The sequence below is a fragment of the Humulus lupulus genome, chromosome 3 (assembly GCF_963169125.1).
Source record: "Humulus lupulus chromosome 3, drHumLupu1.1, whole genome shotgun sequence".
Classification (NCBI taxonomy): domain Eukaryota; kingdom Viridiplantae; phylum Streptophyta; class Magnoliopsida; order Rosales; family Cannabaceae; genus Humulus; species Humulus lupulus.
In genome coordinates, this window is record NC_084795.1 from 5,321,355 (window position 1) to 5,344,291 (window position 22,937).

A 22,937-nucleotide genomic window follows, 5' to 3' on the forward strand; every position below is an offset into this window, starting at 1 on the left:
TCTTCCCAATCTTTTATGGATTATATTCTATCCATACTTGAAGCTTACATCTATATTTTTTTTATTATTTTGGTGAGGAGTTTTGCATGGAAAAATCTAAAGACATGATTGGACAGAGGAAACCAAGTTGGAAGAAACAAATTCAAAACTAGAACAAAAAATGTGCTTGGTAGGAAGAAGTGGGAAAAAGGAGAGAGATGAGATCATTTTAGTCAACTCAAGTGCCTCTTGTACAATTGAAGACTGGAAAATTTTAATTAATAGAATAATCTTTACTTTAGTTGTATATTACTATTAATTATTAATTAGGTGTGATATTTTGTTAAAAAGTCAACAAAACTAGATAAGTGTCATTTTATGATTAAGTAGATACTAAATTATCAGACAACAGACACTTTCTAAAGTTGCATTTGTATAGATATATATATATATATATTATTACATGTATATATAATATATGTTTGGGAAGAATCATGTATAGGGATGAAAATTTTCCACACAGGGACAAAGCCCCGTGGGTACTCGCCTCTAATGGGGCTGGGATTCCCCGCCTAAATGGGGAACGGTGTAGGGATGTGGTCATTTTCAAACCCCCAATGTTATGTGATTTTGTAGAATATTAGTAAAATTTTACAGATTTTCAATTTTATTTTGTACATATTTAATATTTTGAGTGATTAATATAGTGTAATATATATTAATTTTATGTAATCTATTTTTGTTTATTTTATTTTTGAATAAATGGGTACCTGCGGGGATTCCCCACCCCAATGCGTATTCTTCACCCCATCCCCGACGAGGAATATGCGGGGATATGGGCGGGGATGGGGATTAAAATGATAAATGATGATGGGGGCGGAGGGAGCACCCCTGCCAATTACCCTCCCCATTTCCATCCCTGACCATACAATATAATCCAACTTTTTAAAGTTGCATTTGTTTGTTTGGCTTCTTTACATGAGATTAAAATTTATAATCCAAGGTAGTTTGAAGCAATTTAGGATAAGCTAATGTAGAATAATGAAAAACATATTGGATAAAAATGTATAATTGGTGACATTAAATCTTTCTCATGTCTTACTTGCGCATATTATTATATCTATAGTTGTGAAAAATTCCCCTCAAAGTGTGTATTATATCTATAGTCGTAAAAAAAATGTCCCTCAAATGGAACATGAAAACTATTTTTTTTATTTCAAATTCTATAAATCACTTTTTTTTATATTTTAATTAATTTTATTATATATTTAATTCATTTATTTATTAATTTAAATTAAAAATTATTTTATTTTTTAATTAAATTATTTAATTTATAAAATCAAAATTTTAAATTTTATTTGATTATAATTAATTGTGTTTAGAAAGATAGTTTAGTGCTGAATTTATAGAAGGAAGAAAATAGATTGTTTTGTTTTTAAACTATGTGTGACACTTTTGGTATAATCAGAGAGACATTTAGTATTCCCGCAAAGTGTGTCCTTTTTTTAACATGAAGGATGTGATATGTGGCCGGATCTTTTTTTTAATACGATTCACGTCTCCTAAAAGTGAATAAATTAAAAAAAATACCTAAAAAAAATACCTATAGCATTCTATAATACTTTTCATGTCCCACAAAACAATTATATTAAGAAAAAAATTTCATGTTAAGCACCAATAAAAAAAGCAAATGCATTGGGGGAGGGAAACGTGGTAACTAGTACCGCTTTTATAATTATCAAGACATGTGATATAGCTAAATAAAAACAATAAATTATAGGTTGTGTTTGGTAAAATTTTTATTTTTTATTTTCTTAAACACAAAAATAAAAATATTATTTTTTATTTTTGTTTCTCTATTTTAAAAATATGTTTTGTAACTATTTTTGTTTTTTTGTTTATAAAAATAAAAAATAATAAATGCTTTTGATAACATTTATTTTTTATTTTTTGTTTAAAAATATAAAATAAGGTGTTGATTTGAACAAGAAAAAATTCGAAAATAGTTTTAAAAAAATTTGAAAGTGAAAAAAAATTCTATTTTCAAAATTTAATTAATTTTAATTAAAATTTTAGAAAATAATAAATGAAAATAGAGTTACCAAAAGCTTTTTTTATATTTAATTAATTAAATAAAAAAACTATTTTTTAAGTGTTACTCATCAGCACCATAACATTTTGGCCCAAATAAAAACATTTGGGGAAAAAATTGAAATTTTCCCGAGAACTTGTGCGAGACAATTTGCTCTTTAAATATGTTCTTCAATTAATACAGTTTTTGTATAAAATCCAAATATGTTTGAAATGTTATACTCACAGAGATATAAGTATGTTAGAAGAATCAGAGGGTGATGATCTTGGCGGGGAGGACAAGAAAGGCTTAGGTGGTACTTTCAAGGAGTCAAGGCTACCTTCCAACATTTCTATGACTCTACTCATTGTTGGTCGGCTTGAGGGATCAGTCTGTATGCACCACAAGCTCGTCATAATCATCTTCCTCGATTTTGCATTGTCTTCTTCACTTATAATTCTCTTGAGTCCTAGTTCTTTAAGCTCAAGGCGCTCATAGATCCATTGTGGAAAATATAATTCACTGCTATTATAATCTCTAATATTGACATTTTTTCTTCCTCCCACCATTTCTAAAACCATCATTCCATAACTATAGACATCAGACTTGTGGGAAACCCCTCCAAAGTTTCTAGAGAAAACTTCTGGAGCAATATACCCAATAGTACCTCTTGGACCCAACATTGAAACTACACTATCTTTCCTTGTGCAGATTTTGGCTAGGCCAAAATCTGATATTTTGGGCACAAAGTCTGCATCAAGAAGGATGTTATGGGGTTTAATGTCAAAATGTAAAATCCGTGTGTTGCAACCTCGATGCAAATATTCTAGTCCTCTAGCAGTGCCAAGTGAAATTTGATAGTATGTTTCCCAATCCAATTGATAACTTTCTTCAGTTTCATTTTCATCGTATACAAATTTTTCAAGAGAACCATTAGGCATGAACTCATAGATGAGAGCCTTTTTAGCATCCTCAAAACAAAATCCTAACAATCTGACAACATTGACATGGGAAGTTCTGCTGATTGCTGCGACCTCGTTAATAAAGTCTCCTCCATCATTGGCTTTCAATTCGTTTAACATCTTCACTGCAACAAGATGTCCATCATGTAATTTTCCTTTGTAAACACTACCAAAGCCTCCTTGGCCTAGTTTTTCTTTGAATGAGTTTGTCATTTTCTTAATATTCGAATAATTGTATCTTCTAATATGAAGGGGACCACAGTTCTTTAGGAATGTCTCAATACTTTGATGAGCATGATTATGTTTCTTTCTAAAGTAGTAGATCAACATAACCACAAGTGTCCCAATTCCACCCAAAGCAACCGCTGCAATACGAAAGAAAGAAAAATGATAGACCCAAACTGCAAATATTACCCAAAAGATGAGTGCTAGTAACAACCTTCTATTTCAACCTCTTAGTCAACTTTCACTCCCAAAAACACATGGCGGAATATTTTTTTTTCCAATTTTTTTTTATGTTTCATCCTTCCTGCAAATTTTAGAAAAATTCAAAATAGTTTATAGTGTCGAAAACATGCTTATATTATTTCAAACACGCGTGGTAAACTAGAATATTAGGAAATATCAGGAATTATGTTTTTGGCACTGCAAACTATTAAGATTTTTTTTTAAAATTTGCAGGAAGAATGCAGTAACTACAATGAACACTCCATGTGAAAAAAAAAATAGAAAAAATATACTCCAACATGTATTTTTTGGGCCTGAAGTTGACGAAGATATTGAAATAGGAGGTAAACCGTATCACCCCTCTTCCCAAAATAGAATAAATTATTACTTGAGAGGTCTCAAATATTTCCAAAGCTCTAATACACATGAAATAGCTATTACTTCATTGTGAGGGTTTTTGTTTCCTTTGTTTAATCACTCAAATAATTGTGTAATTAAGAATCGGACACTCATGTGTACCATCGATAAGTAGCTCTGTTGATGTTTTTAAGGTTTGGTTTTTAAATAGATTATCCATAGATATAATGAAATAAACAAATAAAAAAGAAAGGATAATGCACCCAGTGATTTGAGGTATTTTAAATAGATTACACTAATCACTGTAAGATATATAATATAATGAATTAATATAATTTCGAAGCTTTGAGCTTAGATGATATGTATCTACTGTTTGATTTTTATTTGGGGTTACATTATTTATTTTAATGTTTTATAATATATGGGTTGATAAATAGTTATTTGCTGATTTAGTCCATTTAATTTTAGTGATCTCTTGTTTGTAGGCTTAGTATCTATAGAAGTCTAGTTGAAGCAGAAATGTGTGCTTTCTGACAAAGACGCCCAACCCAACTAGTTTAATATAAGCTAAGTCCCTCCCTAACCTTATATATACTATACTATCTACATGAATCAGAAATTCAATCGAAAAGAGCTCTTACCAAGTCCTAGTCCTAACTTTGGCTTTTTCTTCTCATCATGTCCTGAAACAACATTCGTCAAGAAAATATGTGTTAGTTACATAATCTCATAACTACTCATGATATAAAATCATATTGACTAACATCAGCATATGAAGCCACGTGCATGTATGAAAGAAAGGAAAGAAGACTGTGGAATAATATTGATATATATGACACCTTTTCGCAGTGTCACCAGATCATCTAAACACTGAAATTGATTTTCGTTAGTATTATGGCATTTCCCTCGATTAAGGTGACATGTCCAACAAGCATGGCTAGGTTGCACTTGAAAATTGAAATCAACTGAAACTTTTCTTGTTTGTGTGGTGGGGTGTTCATGATGTTGGAGTGGAAAAGGAATCGTGACAACTTGACATTGTTGTTCGAATGGAAAACTTATGTTTCGGGGATTGCTGTAGAAATCGTGCTCTCCGCACTTAGTTTGATGAAAATCTTTCGGCGGAGTAACGACACGACTGTCACTGTGACTGCAATTGTAGAACGTTGATGAATTCTTAACTGTTAGATTATAGAACTGGAAGAGCGTTGATTTGGGGCTGGGAAGAGAGAAAATATCGATAGTTTTACACTCATCGATGATATCCGAATGAGATAGTGATATTGTCTCGCTGACGACAATGGAATCTGCCTGGGAGAAGCTCTTGACACCATACCAGTGTCCTCCTTCTTTCAGTTGAATCTTGGTTTTATTCTCTGAACAATCCAATGAGAACACTCCACATCCAGGGCTCTTCATACTGTTAAAAGGGAATTGAATCAGCCCAAATTTTCCACAAGAGAATGGTGGACATTTATAAGGTTGTTCCTTGTCTTCAGCGGAGCTTGGAGGCAGAGAATGGGTGAGAAAGAAGAAAATAAACAGAGGAATAGGAGCCATCTTCAACAACATCCAAAAATGTTAGATTTCTAATGCAAAACAGCAGAAATTTTACTATTTAAAACACATTAATTAAGGAGAGGCTTTTCCGAATGACTTGGTTGTTGACTTGGAACTTTAGATAAGAGAATATAGATTTAAGAACCTTCCCATACTGTGGGTGTTCACTATTATTTGGCTTTTCAAAGTCTATTCAAAATGTTCATTCGAACCCCTCAATACGGCAAAACAGATATTATTGTACGAGTAGTCTCCGACTGTGTAGAAATAGATGTACACCAGCGAATAAATGTATGGTTGTTTGATAATAACGTTATTACGCGTTTTTCTCAGACTTGAAAAATGTCATAAGTTGCACACAAGACTTTGAATATAGCTTTTGGTGCAGGAAAAAGAAACGACTAGTAAAGATGATAAGGTTTGTGGGTCACCAGGACAAAAGATTTGTCATCACTGTGTGTCTGATGATGATATGATGCTCTACTAAATCCAGTATTGTTCCCAATGCACTACAAGAGAATAAGGGCCGGTGGTGAATATGATTAGCACTAGAAAATATTAAAGATTAATTTTTTTTTATTTATGGTATTTTTCAAAATAATTTATTTAAAAAATGGACCCTTGAGCTAAGGAGACCCTAGGCGTGGGCCTAGCCCGCCTTAGCTCAAAGCCGGCCCTGAAAAGAATTTAAGTGGTTAATGTAATAAACTTATATCATTTAGAAATCATACATAACTGTTTCCTGCACCGTTTTTAAATTATGAATTGTATTCTATTCTTATATATGTTAATCTTTTATATATAAAAAGAACAAAAAATAATTGATGTTTTGGCTTCTATATTTTTTCTTATTCCTCGAAATGAAATTTAAAGTAGATAGTGGTGTTTGTCCTGGAGAAAAGTAAAAAAGATACATACCGTGATTTGGATTGGTTATTTTCCGTGATTTTTGTATTTTTTAAGCTATCCTTGATTTTTTTAAGCCATGAGCTTTGAAGGATATTACAAAAAAAATTTCCAATTTTCCAAGAGTGTCATTAATCTATGGCTGTTGTTCATGGATAATTGTGCATACTATTTGATGAGAATCTTGTTTTTTTAGATTAGGATTTTCTTTTTTGAAGAAAATACATGTTGTACCCCAAATTTAATTAGCCCCTTCTACTTTTACCAAAAATTTTAAAATTAATTTTTAACACCCTACTTTTCTAATCACAATACCTAATTTACTATTTCTAGACTATGAAATGTAAACCACAACTATTTAAAATGTAAACTACAAATAAAAAAAATGTAAACCACACATTCATAAATGTTAACCATAAGCCTAAAAATATAAACCAATATTTTTGTTACTTTGTCTCTAATTGTGGGTACGTTTTGATTTTAAAAATAAAATACGTGATTATTTATGACTAATGAAGGAAAAAAAGTAGGTAGTTTTCAAAAAATCTATTTTGTTTCCTCTATATGTAATATATTATTGTTTATCCATGAGATTGGACAGAGGAAACCAAGCTCTAGAAGAAACAAATTTAAAATTAGGACCAAAAATGTGCTTGGTAGGAAAAAGGAGAGAGATGAGGTCATTATAGTCAACTCAAGTGTTACTCTTGTACAATTGAAGTCATGTTTTTATAGTTATTGGGACATGTGATATAGCTAAATAAAAAACAATAAACTATAACATTTTGGCCCAAATAAAAACACTTGGAGAAAAAATTGAAATTTTCCCGAATAACTATGCTAGGGAGTTTGCTCTTTAAATTTAAAGTTCTTCAATTCATACATTATTTGTATACAATCCAAATATGTTTGAAATGTTTTACTCATATAAGTATGTTAGAAGACTCTGATGGTGGTGATCTTGGTGGGGAGGACAAGAAAGGCTTAGGTGGTATTTTTAAGGAGGCAAGGCTACCTTCCAACATTTCTATGACTCTACTCATTGTTGGTCGACTTGAGGGATTAGTCTGTATGCACCATAAGCTCGTCATAATCATCTTCCTCGATTTTGCATTGTCTTCTTCACTTATAATTCTCTTGAGTCCTAGTTCTTTAAGTTCAAGGCGCTTGTAGATCCATTGCGGAAAATATAATTCACTGCTGTTATCAACTCTAATATTGACATTTTTTCTTCCTCCCACCATTTCTAGAACCATCATTCCATAACTATAGACATCAGACTTGTGGGAAACCCCTCCAAAGTTTCTAGAGAAAACTTCTGGAGCAATATACCCAACAGTACCTCTTGGACCCAACATTGAAACTAGACTATCTTTCCTTGTGCAAATTTTGGCTAGGCCAAAATCTGATATTTTGGGCACAAAGTCTGTATCAAGAAGAATGTTATGAGGTTTAATGTGAAAATGTAAAATCCGTCTGTTGCAACCTCGATGCAAATACTCTAGTCCTCTAGCAGTGCCAAGTGAAATTTGATAGTATGTTTCCCAATCCAATTGATAACTTTCTTCAGTTTTATTTTCATTGTATACAAATTTTTCTAGAGAACCATTAGGCATGAACTCATAGATGAGAGCCTTTTTAGCACCTTCAAAACAAAATCCTAACAATCTGACAACGTTGACATGGGAAGTTCTGCTGATTGTTGCGACCTCATTAATAAAGTCTCCTCCATCATTGGCTTTCAATTCGTTTAACATCTTCACTGCAACAAGATGTCCATCATGTAATTTTCCTTTGTAAACACTACCAAAGCCTCCTTGGCCTAGTTTTTCTTTGAATGAGTTTGTCATTTTCTTAATATTCGAATAACTGTATCTTCTAATTTGAAGGGGACCATAATTCTTTAGGAACGCCTCAGTACTTTGATGAGCATGATTATGTTTCTTCCTAAAGCAGTAGATCAACATAACCACAAGTGTCCCAATTCCACCAAAAGCAACTGCTGAAATAAGAATGAAAGAAAAATGATGAACTCACACTTCAAATACTACCTAAAAGAGGAGTGCTAGCAATAATTTTCTATTTCAACCTCTTAGGCAACTTTCACTCCCAAAAACACATGCCAGAATATTTTTTTCCAATTTTTTTTCATGTAGGTATTAGTTATAGTTACAGCATTCTTCCTGTAAAATTTAGAAAAATTCCAAATAGCATAGTGCCGAAAACAGCCTTATATTATTTCAAATACTCGTGGTAAACTAGAATATTAGGAAATATCAGGAATTATATTTTTGGCACTACAAACTATTCGGCTTTCTTTTTAAAATTTGTAGGAAGAATGCGGTAACTACAATGAATACTGCCATGTAAAAAAAAATAAAAAAAATACACTCCAACATATATTTTTTGGACCAAAAGTTAACTAAAAGATTAAAATAAGAGGTTAACTGTAGCACATCTCTCTCCAAAATAGAATAAATTAATACTTGAGAGGTCTCAAATATTTCCAAAGCTCTAATACACATGAAATAGCTATTACTTCATTGTGAGGGTTTTTGTTTCCTTTGTTTGATCACTCTCAAATAATTGTGTAATTAAGAATAGCACACTCATGTACCATTGATAAGTAGCTCTGTTGATGTTCAATGTTTGGTTTTTAAATAGATTATCCATAGATATAATGAATTAAATAAATAAAGGATAATGCATCGAGTGATACGAGGTATTTTAAATAGATTACACTAATCACTGTAAGATAATATAATGAATTAATATAATTTCCAGGCTTTGAGCTTAGATGATATGTTTCTACAACTACAAGAATAAGAAATTCTATATAATAGGACTCTTACCTAGTCCTAGTCCCAACTTTTGTTTCTTGCTTGGTCCTGAAACAACTTCATGAAGAAAAAAAACATGTGTCGGTTAAGTTAATAAAGAAATAAAACAAGGGAGAGGCGTAGATGACTTGGAATTTATCAAAATAAAAATGGCCGGACTCATAATATAAAATCTTTGTTGATTAATATTAGACAATACTCATAATTAAATGCATTGACTGACAAAAGTTTAATGAACTGCATATGACAAGTTGTATCAGTTGAGAAGAATAAATCAGAATGTATGTTTTGAAAGTGAACAAAAACACTTGTATCAGAGTAGTGAGAGAGACACCAACATTTGTGATTGTGTTCCAATACAAATGTCTTTTCGGGGATCAATATAGTGAAATTGATTTACGTTAATATTGATAAGATGTTGTATGAATATCTAAATGTGGTATCAGATTACCAATTATATACGATTTATGACTTATAATTTTTTTGTTTAATCTAAATTGAGATTAATCATTGATAAACCTTAAATAATTTTCGTTATTATTTTATGTCTAAATTTTTATAGTTAGTTCCTAAAATATTAGGGATTTTGTTTATCTCGAAATTATATTTGTGCTCATTTATGATATGATTAATTTCATTACATAATGATGAAGAATTTTGTATTTAAAATTTTAGGATTTTTTCTTAAATTTCGAAATTGTTAAATTGTTATATCTTAATTTAATGGTTATTTTTCTGAATTCCATTATTGTATGCATTTATTATTGCTTGTGAAAGATATACCATGCTTTAATTTTGTATAGATTCGTCTATTACACATACTTTTACTCGAATTTTTTATGTTTTTTTTTTTTGCATATAATCTTTTACTCGATGCAAACCCCATAAATTTATTCCTCTTGATCCTCCGATGAAAACCACTCATTAAACACTCATAAAACACCTATTTTCTGGCCAGAAATCCGTCGGACCTGACTGTATCGCAATCCGGGTCGCAATCCGATATAATTGCATAATACACTATGCCTGGTAATCCTTAACAAAATGGAGTTGTTGAGAGACGAAATTGTACTCTTATGGATATGATCAGAAGTATGATGAGTAGATCTAATATGCCAGAGTTCTTATATTAACCTAATTGGACTGAGATTTAGACAAGATCATGTGATTGTACATTGTGATTCACAAAGTGCAATACATTTGTCTAAGAATACTGTGTTTCATGAAAGAACGAAACACATAGATGTTAATCTCCATTTTCTCAGGGATATTATCTCAAAACAACTTGTCAAGATTGTGAAGATATCCACTGAGATCAACCCAGCTGATATGATGACTATGGTCATACCCGTGAGCAAGTTCGCTTCAGCCTTAAACTTGCTTGGCATCAAGATGGGAATCCCTTAGAGCTAAAACTAAGGCAGCATTGTCTAATCCACTTAATCATATTTCAGAATAAGAAGTCAAGGTAGAGAATTGTGAAGATTGTGACTTCTTTCCTCAAACAATCAAAATATTAGTAAAATGACAACTCACAGTAGGTTGCAGTTTTCAGTTGCATCTACGTTTTCTCTAGTCGCATCTGCATGAGATTGTTGTTAGTTACTGTTAGTTTATGTTTGGCTCTATAGTTCTTGTATCTCGGCCTTATATATAGTTTTAGGCCTGATCAACCTAAGATAATTTAATTTCTGAGAGTTTTAGCTGAGAGAGTGAACTATATTGTAATACTCAAGTGAGAGAGTGTTTTAAAGAGAAGTTAGATGAGTATTGTTGTAATCTTGAGAGCTTGGTGGGTGCAATCAAGTTTCAGATATAGTGTATTTGACTTAGGCATTGCTGCTTAGCCTTGGATGTAGGATCAACCAAACTGGTTGTATGTGAATCAAGTATTCTTGATGTTTTTTCTTTTGTGTTTTACTTTTGATTACTTTAGGTTTGTTTAATTGTCTATTACTTGTTCTTCTTTTGTTGCTATTCTTTATATAATATATTGGCTGTGTTGTGAGGGCCTAATCCCCAACAATTAACAATTAACTTATGAAGCCACGTGCAATTATGAAAGCAAGGAACTGGAATAATATTCAAATATGACACACGTTATATAAATTCAGAAGAATAATTAAAAATGCAAGAGAACAAAAACATGAAATCTGTGCTTGTTTTCCAATATGCATATACCTTTTGGCAATGGCAGCAGAGGATTTAAACACTGAAGTCGATTTTCGTTTTCATTGTGGCATTTCCCTCCGCTCAAGTGACATGCCCAACAATCAAGGCTTATTTGCACTTGAAAAATGAAATCAATTGAAAGTTGATGATGTTCATGGTGTGGAAGTAGAAATGGAAGCGTGACGATTGGACATAGTTGTTCCAATGGGAAGTTTATGTTTCGAGAATTGCTGTAGAAATCATAGTCTCTGCAATTAGTTTGATGAAAATCTTTCGAGGGAGTAATGCCAAGACTGTGGCTGCAATTGTAAAGCGTTGATGGTTTCTTAGCTGTTAAGTTATAGGAATAGAAGAGCGATGATTTAGAGCTGGGAAGAGAGAAACTATTGATGATTTCACAATCATTGATGGAATCCGACTTAGACAGTAGTGTTTATTGAAACTTGTAAACAGAACGATTTGGAAGAAGTTGATTGTTATTGATTAATTCCCAAAAATGAGTACAACTGAGTATATATACAAGTAAGTAACTGAATACAACTGAAAGAACTAATCTTCTAACAGAAAGCCTAAGACAAATAACAGAACTAACAACTGGAACTAATACAATTACAAGACTGTTACAGAGGTGTCTTAACAGCCCCCCTCAAACTCATGGTTGAGAGAGACTCAACAGTGAGTTTGCCACGAAGAAGAGGAAACCTTGAGCTCGAAATGGCCTTGGTAAAGCAATCTGCAATTTGATCAAATGCTGGTACATGTCGGACTTCCAGCATTTTGCTTGCAACTTTCTCTTGAACAAAGTATAAGTCAAGCTCAATATGCTTAGTCCTAGCATGAAGAACCGGATTAGCAGTAAGCAAAACTGTGCTGAGGTTATCACACCAGACCACAGGAGGACGAGACAAGCCAATTTTGAGTTCACTGAGTAGTGATTGAACCCAAGTGAGTTCAGCTGTTATAGTTGCAAGACTTCGAAATTCTGCTTCTGTAGAGGACCTCGAAACAGTCTGCTGTTTCTTTGACTTCCAGGCAATCAAATTAGGACCAAGAAAGATACAAAAGCCACTTGTGGACCTTCTATCATCAGGATCCGCAGCCCAATCCGCATCACAAAATCCAACAAGATCAAGTGTGGTAGACTTTTGTAAGTGCAGACCATAGTCAATAGTGTCAGAGAGATACCTTAGGATTCGTTTCACTGCTGTCCAATGACTTTGTAAGGGATTTTGCATGAATTGGCAGACCTTATTTACACTGTATGAAATCTCTGGGCGTGTGACAGTGAGGTATTGCAGGGCCCCAACTATGGAGCGATAGAATTGAGGGTTTTCAACCGGATCACTGTTGTAAGCAGATAATCTAAGGCCTGCATTCATTGGAGTAGAGTGTGGCTTTGCAAACTGAAACTTTGTTCGTGCAAGTAAGTCTTTGAGGTACTTGGCTTGAGAAAGATGCATCCCAGTAGCTGTGTGATTGACTTCAATGCCAAGAAAAAAATTAAACTCACCCAAATCTTTCAGTGAGAAGTTCTTGTTGAGAGCTGAAATAAGTGAGGTAGTGTACAACGTAGAGCTGCCTGTTATAAGTATATCGTCAACATACACTAATACAATGGTCAGATGATTGTTTGCAGCTCGAGTGAACATGGAATGGTCAGCTTTGGAGGCAATAAAGCCAAGAGAGAGTAGAGCGGAAGCTAATTTGTCAAACCAAGCCCTAGGTGCCTGCTTTAGACCATAAATGGCTTTGTGAAGTTTACAAACTGCATTAGGGTAGTTGGCATCTTCAAAACCAGGTGGTTGTTGCATAAAGACATCTTCCATGAGATCCCCATTGAGAAATGCGTTGTTAACGTCCAGCTGATGTATATTCCATCCCCTTTTGCTACCAGCCGTGCCTTATACTTGTTTAGAGTGCCATCTGGATTCTCTTTAACTTTAAAAATCCACTTGCATCCTACTGGTTGTCTACCTTCTGGAAGAGTGATAAGAGACCAAGTTTTGTTGGTGGTGAGAGCTTGAAATTCTGCATTCATAGCTGCTGTCCAGTTGGCATCTTTTAGAGCTTCTTTGGATGAGGTGGGAACCAATGTAGAGAGGAACACCTTTGGTTTATGAATCCCACTTTTGGCTCGTGTTTGCATAGCATGAGTGTTTGTTGTTGATGGAACAATGGCAGCTGGAGCAATAGAAGAATCGGAGGCTGGTGCTGAAGCTATATTGGTACCTGCAACATCAACAACAGACTGAGCAGCCAAAGGGTTAGAATCAACACTTGGAGATGATGGATCAGAAGTGGATATTGCAGCATGTTGATTAAGTGTGGTTTCTGAAATTGAGTGAGAAGGGACATTAGAAGAGGATGATGGCTGAGAATACAAGTTGTGAGATGAAGAGGACTCAGTTGTTGTAGGAGTTTGAAGAATTGGTGGGGAAGCAGAAGGAAGAATAACAGGGGTTGAAGAGAGGACTCGGGCTGAAGCTTTTTGAGTGGCATTTGATGAAAAGGGAAAGGAATGTTCATCAAACCTAACATCCCTAGACAAGTATATTCGACCTTCTGGACTTAGACATTTGTAGCCTTTGTGAACAAGGCTGTAACCCAGAAATGTGCACCTAGTGGACCTGAACTGAAGTTTATTTTTGTTGTAAGGGCGCAAGTTTGGATAGCAAGCACAGCCAAACACTTTTAAATTGTTATAGTTGGGTGCCCTGTGAAAAAGAAGCTCAAATGGTGAGATAGAGTTAAGAGTAGGTGTAGGTAATCGATTAATAAGATAAGCTGCAGTTCTAAAGGCTTCATCCCAAAATTTTAGAGGCATGGAAGCATGGGCAAGAAGGGACAGGCCACATTCAACCAAATGTCTATGTTTTCTTTCTACAGTTCCATTTTGTTCATGTGTGTGAGGGCAGGACAGTTTGTGTAAAATGCCATGGGCTTGTAAAAATTGATCAAATGCCTGAAATTCACCACCACCATCAGATTGAATGGCCTTAATTTGTGTGTCAAATTGTTTTTCTACTTGGGTTTTGAAGACTAAAAAGGTTTGAAATGCTTCAGATTTGGATCTTAAGAGGTACAACCAAGTATATCTACTAAATGCATCAACAAAGCTAATGTAGTAGGTGTAGCCACAAGATGATGGATTTGGTGAGGGACCCCATAGGTCCGTATGTATGAGCTGCAATGGCTTAGTATGGACAGTTTCAGAGCTAGAAAAAGGTAGTTTATGAGACTTTCCAAGACAGCAAGCATGACAAAACTCAAAAACATTTTTATTGATCGAATGAATATTACATTTTTGTAGTATAGACTTTACAATTTTGGAAGATGGATGGCCTAAACGACCATGCCAAAGCTGAAACAAAGATGGATTTGTAGAAACAGAAACAAAAGCTTGAGGTGGGCACGATGGTTGAACTGAGACAGGCCCTAGAAGAGCAGACTTGAGACTTGGAAATGAAGACTTGAGATCAATTTGAGAGTGATCTAAGACATAAAGGCCACGGTTAACAGTCCCAGTAAGAAGAGTCTTCTTGGTAGTTTGATCCTTCACAAAACAAGAATCAGCATTAAATTCAAAGAAGACATTATTATCTTTGGAAAATTGGGAAACACTAAGTAGATTCTTGGTAATGGAGGGTACATGTAAAACATTATGGAGAATAAGGGAATGAGTTTGAGATGGGGGAAGAAAGGTGGAAGAACCAACATGATGAATATCCAAACCTGTTCCATTACCAACAAGAATTTGCTCCTGTCCTTGGTAGTCAGACCCATTGTGAACGTTGTGGACATCAGGCGTGAGATGGTTTGTGGCTCCTGAATCGGGATACCAGCTCTGGTCTGCTACAGTCTCAGGGGTTGCAATGAGGGCTTGCATAGATGTGCTTGAAGGAGTACTAGTGCCTGGAGAAGTGTTAGAAGGGCCATAATAAGATTTATCAAATCTATAGAAACACTGAAGAACAGTATGTCCCTGTTTTAGGCAAAGTTGGCACATCGGTTTGCTAGGCCAGGAAGATGAAGAAGACCAACGGCCACCGCGATTGCTAGGTCGTCCACCTCTATTGGGGTATCCACCACGGGAATCACCATCAAAGAAACCATGTGAGTTGGCACCATGAATTTGCTGTTGGTATCCTCCATTATAGCCACCTCGAAATTGATTGTAGCCACCTCGAGGGTATCCGAAGGAGCGAAGGCCAGGATTGTGAGCAGCAAGATTGGCCTCACCAACCACAATATCAAGATCTTGAGTGCTTTTGTCGTTGCGAGCGTCCTGGGCCATGAGAAGAGCTTCGATTTCAGCTACGGAGTACTCCTCGGTCCGAGTATTGACTGAAGTGATGAAGACTTCGAACTCTTTCCCCAAACCATTGAAGATGGCTTCGATGTGATCAGAGGGGGTGATTTTGTGACCTATGGAATTCAAGAGATCAACAAGATTCTTGATCTTGAGGAGGTATTGACTGATTGAAAGAGAGTTTTTCTTTGTATTCCGCAATTGTGTTTTGAATTGACTAATTTTGGCTCTGGTTTGAGCTGTGTAAAATTCGTGAAGAGCAGCCCAAAGAGCAGCAGAGGTGTCATTCCCTACCATTCGAGTGAGGATTGGCTCAGTCATGGACGAAAGCAGCCAGGAAAGAAGGAGCTGATCTTGAGCTTCCCAATCTTGATAGGTGGTAGAAATCTTGTTTAGGGCACGATCTGCAGTGGAGGTATATTTCTCTGGAATAGAATCTTCGTCAAAGAAACTTGTGAGACGATGTCCTTTGACGGTGGAGAGAACTTGATGCTTCCATGGAAGGAAGTTGTTGTCATTTAATTTGATGGATAGAGCATGTTTGAAGTTGACTGTAGCTTTCGAGGTGGAAGCTTGAGCAGCCATGGTGACAAGAAGACGAAGTGAGACGAAGGATCGGCTTAGAAGCTTTATGGCTCTGGTACCATATTGAAACTTGTAAACAGAACGATTTGGAAGAAGTTGATTGTTATTGATTAATTCCCAAAAATGAGTACAACTGAGTATATATACAAGTAAGTAACTGAATACAACTGAAAGAACTAATCTTCTAACAGAAAGCCTAAGACAAATAACAGAACTAACAACTGGAACTAATACAATTACAAGACTGTTACAGAGGTGTCTTAACAGTGTTGTCTCCTTGACAACAATGGAATCTGCCTGAGAGATGTCCTCAATTGTGTACCAGTACCCTCCTTCTTTCAATTGTATCTTCGATTTTTCTTGTGAACAATCCACTGTAAACACTCCACACTCAGGATTCGTCTTGTTGTTAAAAGGGAAATGAATCTGGCCAAGACCTCCACAAGAGAATGGTGGACATTTATAATGGTATTCCTTCTTTTCAGCTGAGCTTGGAAGCAGAGAACTAGTGAGAAAGAAGAAAACAAGCAGAGGAATAGGAGCCATCTTCAACAACATCCCAAAAAGTTAGATTTCTAATGCAAAACAGCAGAAATTTTACTACTTAAAACACATTAATTAAGGAGAGGCTTTTCTGCTTGACTTGGAACTTTAGATAAGAGAATATAGATTTAAGAACCTTTCCATACTCTGGGTGTTGACTATTATTTGGCTTTTCAAAGTCTATTCAAAATGTTCATTTGAACCCCTCAATACGGCAAAACAGATATTATTGTATGAGTAGTCTCTGACTGTGTAGAAATAGATGTACCCAACAAATAAATATATGGTTGTTTGATAATAACACTATTACGCGTTTTTCTGAGACTTGAAAAATGTCATAAGTTGCACACAAGACTTTGAATATAGCTTTTGGTGCATGAAAAAGAAACGACTAGTAAAGATGATGAGGTTTGTGGGTCACCAGGACAAAAGATTTGTCATCACTGTGTGTCTGATGATGATATGATGCTCTACTAAATCCAGGATTGTTCCCAGTGCACTACAAGAGAATAAGGGCCACTATTAGCCCTAGGAAAATTGGCATCATTGGTATAGGATTCAAGAATGTTTTTATGTTTTCAAAAATTAAAAATTGTGGACCTACAAATAAAACTTGATTGGTTAAACATTTTTTAAAATTAATTCCAAAAACAACTTCAATTTTAATAAAGGATTTTGAAAACGAAAATTTCATGTTTTTAGTATAATCTTACTATTTTAAAAAATATTTTTTTCTTGCTAATTTTTTTTATTTTTCTTATAGTCTTGATTTTTTTTCTTTTATCCTTTTTACAACTCAATCTACTTTTTAAAATTTTTATCTATATAAATTTAATAAAATAATTAATTATAAAATCATATAACAAAATATAATTTAATTCTAATTTACAATATATTTGCTAAAAAAAAAATCATTGATCAAATAAAAATTACAACAAATAAAGAAAAAAATATTTTCACTTCAATTATTATTATACTAAAAATAAAAAATATATATTACATATTCAATTTTTAGATTTTCTACCAAAAAATTATTCAATTTTATAACACTCAAAAATAGTTAACGGATAATACATTCAATCATATTTTCATAAACATATTTTCAGCACTAAATCTAGATTCTTTTTTCAGAATCATATTTTTTCAAAATACAATTTTTAAATCATTAATCAATCATGCCCTAAAAAAATATAACTTTAATATAAAAAAAAATCAAAGTTAATGACAATGCAATATTGTTATGAATTTAATTAATGCACTATTATTAAATTTTAATTTATCAATATAATTAAATTTTACTTTCAGCTAAACCAATCACGTATTCAGTTTCTGTTATATTTTCAAATTTAATCCCAATCACAGATTCAGTTTTTTAAAACTCAAAAACAGTTTACTGACATTGAACCAATCACATTTTCAGAAACATATTTTCAGTCACTAAATTCATATTTACATTTCAGAATTCCATTTTTCAAAAATACAGTTTTCTAATCGCGAACCAATCATACCCTAAAAATTAAAGATTTTTTTTTTACCAAGTTTCTAAAAGTTTATGGTTATTTTTAAAATAATTTATTTAAAAAATGGACCATTGGGCTAAGGGGACACTAGGCGCGGGTCTAACCCGCCTTAGCTCAGGGCCGGCCCTGAAGAGAGTCCAAGTGGTTACTGTAATAAACTTATATCATTCAAAAATCATACATAACTGTTTACCACACCGTCATTAAATTATGGATTGTATTCTATCTTTATATAAGTTAATCTTTTACGTATAAAAGAACAAAAAAAAAAAAAAAGAAGTTTGGCATCTATATTTTTTCTTATTCCTCGAAACGAATATTTAAAGTAGGTGGTGTCGTTTTTCCTAGAGAAAAGTAAAAAAGATAAATACCCTAAACAAAATTAGTTTTGGTATTTGATAAACTTTTTTAATTATTGAAATGCTAGGTTTAATGGTCATTTGATGATGAATAAGTAATGAAATAATTGTCATAGATATCCAGGGATATATTTTCTTTAGTAGTTATTATTCTTAGGGTGCGACTATTGCATTTCTTCTTCTTTATTTTCTTTTTTTTTGTCGGGTCTTCTTTATTTTTTTAAATATTATTTAATTAATGACTAAATATATTATTTTAGTAGATTGACATGAATATTCTCATTAAATATTAAGAATAAAAAGTTTATTATAACCCAAACCATGTCACTCCTACATCTATATGGACACAAGTAATAATACCAAAACATATATCATCATTATTTACAAATTTTCAGATTTTAAAACTCAGCTGGAAAAGTAATGCGAAATTACTATGTATGTAATAATTAATAAATCATCTCTTTACATATGTACAATAAATCTCTGACTTTACAAATTTTATTCTGTTGAAATCTGTAATTATGAATCATAATCTTACAAAAACAACGAAACAAGTAGATGGGAAAAACAAAAGTAAATTTGGACTCATCACTTGCTTAATTAATTAGGTACCATAAATATAATTAATTATACCATTTTATCCAAATTTTTGCAAAAGTAAGAGTAAAATATAGAATTTGTAGTCACTGAAAATTTGATGCGGTAGCAATGTTGGATAATAGAATCCCACATGAAAAGTATACAGGATAATTCAGAAATGGCAGAAATGATGAGGATAAAGAAAGTAGAGAGCCGTGAAACAGAATTTATAGTCTTTTCGAATCGTACTATACTAGGTATAATGTATGGGTGTATGAGATTTCCGTCTTTGATCGTTGTAGCTCACGATTCATTCCCGAACTACTCCGGGAATGTGTCCAACAAAGTTGCTTCATTTCAAGAGGACAAGGAAGCAAAACAAAAAATCCAAGCCATTAGTTACAACAATACCCTATTGGCCAACTTCTACACAAAGAGAGGATTATCATACCATTTATAAGAGCATGAGTTACTCCACTCATCACCAATTGGTTTTGAAATAAAATCTTATCCTTCATGCACCACTTTCTACATTTTCTACATTATAACAAGCTAGACGTATTATTGGCCATTTCTCAGTCACAAACAATCAACAACCTGAGTCTGAATTTTCCCATCTTTAATTATCCTTAGTCTCTCCAAAACTTCATCCATTGTAGGCCTCATTTCCTTATCTTGTTGCAAACATTCAAAAGCCAACTCTGCTACTGCAATGGTCATCGTTCTAACTTCTGTATCTGAATCAAACCCAAGATTCTGATCAATCAACTCATTGTAAGCACTTGTTTGAATCTTGCATATTGCTAAGTTAGCGAGATTAATCTCATGCCTATGTCTTGTTATATCAACCGCAGGCAAGGATGATAAGAGCTCGATCAGAACTACACCAAAACTATAAACATCACTTTTACTAGTCAGTTGATAACATTGGTGATATTCTGGATCGACGTAGCCAGGGGTCCCTTGTGGAGCAGTTGAGACGTGAGTGACATCGTTAGGAAACAGTCGTGATATGCCAAAATCCGCAACTTTAACACAGAAATATTTGTCTAGGAGGATGTTGTTGGTCTTGACATCACGGTGGACTATTTCAGAAGCATGGAGGTAGGCCAAAGCACTGGCTGTTTCAATGGCGATGCTCAGACGGATTGGCCAGGTTAAGGGGCTGGTTTTCGCATGTTCTCCGTGGAGATGATCGGCAACTGTGCCATTGGGGATGTACTCGTAGACGAGGAGGAGTTCCCGGCACTGGCGTGAAGTGCAACCATAAAGAGATACCAAGTTTTTGTGGCGCAAGTGGGTCAGAATTTCAATCTCGTTTATAAATTGTTCTTGAACTCTTTTAGAGTTGTACTCGTATAAGCGTTTCACTGCTACTTCTCTCCCATCTTTGAGTTTGCCTAGATTTTAAAATAAAATTAAAAAACTACGAGGCCAATAAGTAACAAATATATCAACTTCAACTTCATTGAAAGACTTTTTTCTCGTTAGTTATTAATAAAATGTATACTTTTAGATATAGTTGGAGAAAGAAAATATGTATAGTATAAAGTGGGGGGTTTGGTAAGAATCATAGGTCCTTCTCAAAACCAATTAACAAATGAGTGAGTAACTAGTGGTCTTATATAATATATATGTGTGTAGATGTTGATTATATATGAGTATATTTTTTGTATATCTTATTTTTGTAATGAAAATGGTTTTTTGAAAATAACTAAAAAATTAGAAGAATATGAGTCCAAGTCAAAAATATATCAACTTCATTTTAGAGAAATTTACATATCTTTTTTTATCTTTTCTAAATTTACATCTGGTTTAGAGAAATCTGGTTTGGTGATTTATTTGAACAATTTTACAATATATGAGGTTCTAAAAATAATTTGTAAACTAGTGTATACACTATAATATATGTGTAATTAGCTTAGTACATGTGATATATATATATATGTAGATAATGTTAGGAGAAGGTATTTTTGTAATAAAAGTCATATTTTATAAACCAGAAAAACTTTCAAAAATAGTAAAAAAAATCTCTTTATTTTATGAAATTTTATTTTTAAAGAATGAAAGGGTTTTTCTTACCATGGTAAACAGATCCAAAACCTCCATGTCCAAGTTCTTTTTCAGCAGCGAAGTTATTAGTGGCTTCAGAGAGATCTTGGTAAGAAAAGACAAGGACCCCAAGATAGCCACTACTCCCCTCTGGATCCTCCATATTCACATATTTCGGATCCGCTATGTTCCTTAAAGCAACACGTTTTTGTTTCCTGCGCCACATAATGATTCCCAAGCCGATTACTGCAAAAAGAACTCCAATACAGAATCCTGAAAAATGAAACGTAGTCAAAATGTATGTATCTACAACTACAAGAATCAGAAATTCTACTCAATAGGACTCTTACCTACTCCTAGTCCTAGTACCAACTTTTGTTTCTTGCTTAGTCCTGAAACAACATTCATGAAGAAAAAAAACATGTGTTAGTTAAAGAAATAAAACAAGGGAGATGGGTAGATGAATGTCCAGACTCCTACTATAAAATCTTTCTAGGATACTATTATTTATCGTAATTAAATGGATTTGATAAACATTAACAAATAAAGCCACAATGAAATGAAGCAATGGATCAATGATTGAAATATGACACGTTATAAATGCATAATTCGAAAGAGAACAAAAACAGGGGGATATTCGAGTATTGAGGGAGCCCAACATTTGTGATTTTTGTTCCAATACAAATACCTTTTGAAGCGGGCAAAGCACACTGAAATTGAAATTGATTTAGGAGAGCACTGTGGCATTCCCCTCCTCCCACGTCACAACCAAAACATTCGAGACTTATATTCAATCGAAAAGTGAAATTAATAGGATCTGGATGATAATAAGATTGAGGTGGATCTGGAAGAGAAAATGGAAGCGTGATATTTTGACATTGTTGTTCGTCTGGAGGATTGCAGTAGAAATCATACTCTCCGCACTTGTAAAAATCTTTCGAAGTAACGCTAAGATTGTCAGCTGTATAGTTATAGAAAGAGAAATGCGATGAATCATCAGTAGGGCTGGGAAGGGAGTATTCATTCATCAATTTACAAGGATCGAGTAAATCCTCGTGCTCTGCTTTGTCCTTGACGAGAATAGAAACTACAGAATGTGGCTGAGAGATGTCCTCAACTCTATACCAGTGCCCTTCTGGTTTCAATTGGATCATCCTCCCTCCATCTTCTGAACATTTCCCTCTGAGCACCCCGCATTCAGGGTTCATCGTAATGTTAAAAGGGGACTCATTCTCTTTATGACCGGAGCTTGGAAGCACAGAATGACTGATGAGAAAGAAGAGAACAAACAGAGGAATCAGAGCCATCTTCAACATCCCAAAAACTAAGATTTCTCAGTCAAGCAAAACAACAAAGAGGTTGGAGTTACTCCTTTTTGGGTAAGGCTGCCATATCATATTATTAAGAGACTCCGCTTGACCGGGTTGTTGACTTGGAAATTTATGAGAGGATAGTTTCAAGGAAAATGCCGTGTAAGAAGAAGAAGCAAAACTGCCTACTCACCACGAACTTTCCCAACTCGGCTTCATGACTTGACTTAATTTGCAAAGTCTACTAATTATAAATGCTCATTTGAACCCCGCAAATCACGACAAAACATATTTGTCCTCTCTTAAATGAAAAACGTAGAAACTAGATAATAATCTCAAGTAAGCTAATTAAATAATGTTTATTCATTTGACTCTACAATCAACAA

At 33.8% G+C, this 22,937-nt stretch overlaps 3 protein-coding genes across 3 annotated transcripts in view; all 3 read right to left on the minus strand.

Moving 5' to 3' along the window:
• Positions 1-2,173: 2,173 nt before the first annotated feature.
• LOC133821890 (LEAF RUST 10 DISEASE-RESISTANCE LOCUS RECEPTOR-LIKE PROTEIN KINASE-like 2.3) lies at positions 2,174-5,389 on the minus strand. Its single transcript, XM_062254055.1, has 3 exons — positions 4,656-5,389; positions 4,458-4,499; positions 2,174-3,377 (listed from the first exon to the last, which is right to left on the minus strand). Exons 1-3 carry the CDS (start codon positions 5,386-5,388, stop codon positions 2,293-2,295), a joined length of 1,860 nt encoding a protein of 619 aa, XP_062110039.1. The 5' UTR covers position 5,389; the 3' UTR covers positions 2,174-2,292.
• A 1,634-nt stretch (positions 5,390-7,023) lies between these two features.
• LOC133821893 (rust resistance kinase Lr10-like) overlaps positions 7,024-22,937 on the minus strand; it is a 39,418-nt gene continuing 23,504 nt past the window's right edge. The window contains exon 3 of the mRNA XM_062254058.1: positions 7,024-8,284. Within this exon, the coding sequence (XP_062110042.1) occupies positions 7,206-8,284 (1,079 nt within the window). The 3' untranslated portion in view covers positions 7,024-7,205. The remainder of the gene's footprint in view (positions 8,285-22,937) is intronic.
• On the minus strand, positions 19,257-22,670 carry LOC133821891 (LEAF RUST 10 DISEASE-RESISTANCE LOCUS RECEPTOR-LIKE PROTEIN KINASE-like 1.1). Its single transcript, XM_062254056.1, has 4 exons — positions 21,930-22,670; positions 21,592-21,633; positions 21,272-21,514; positions 19,257-20,589 (listed from the first exon to the last, which is right to left on the minus strand). The coding sequence occupies exons 1-4, from the start codon at positions 22,555-22,557 to the stop codon at positions 19,769-19,771; spliced, it is 1,734 nt and encodes a 577-aa protein (XP_062110040.1). The 5' UTR covers positions 22,558-22,670; the 3' UTR covers positions 19,257-19,768.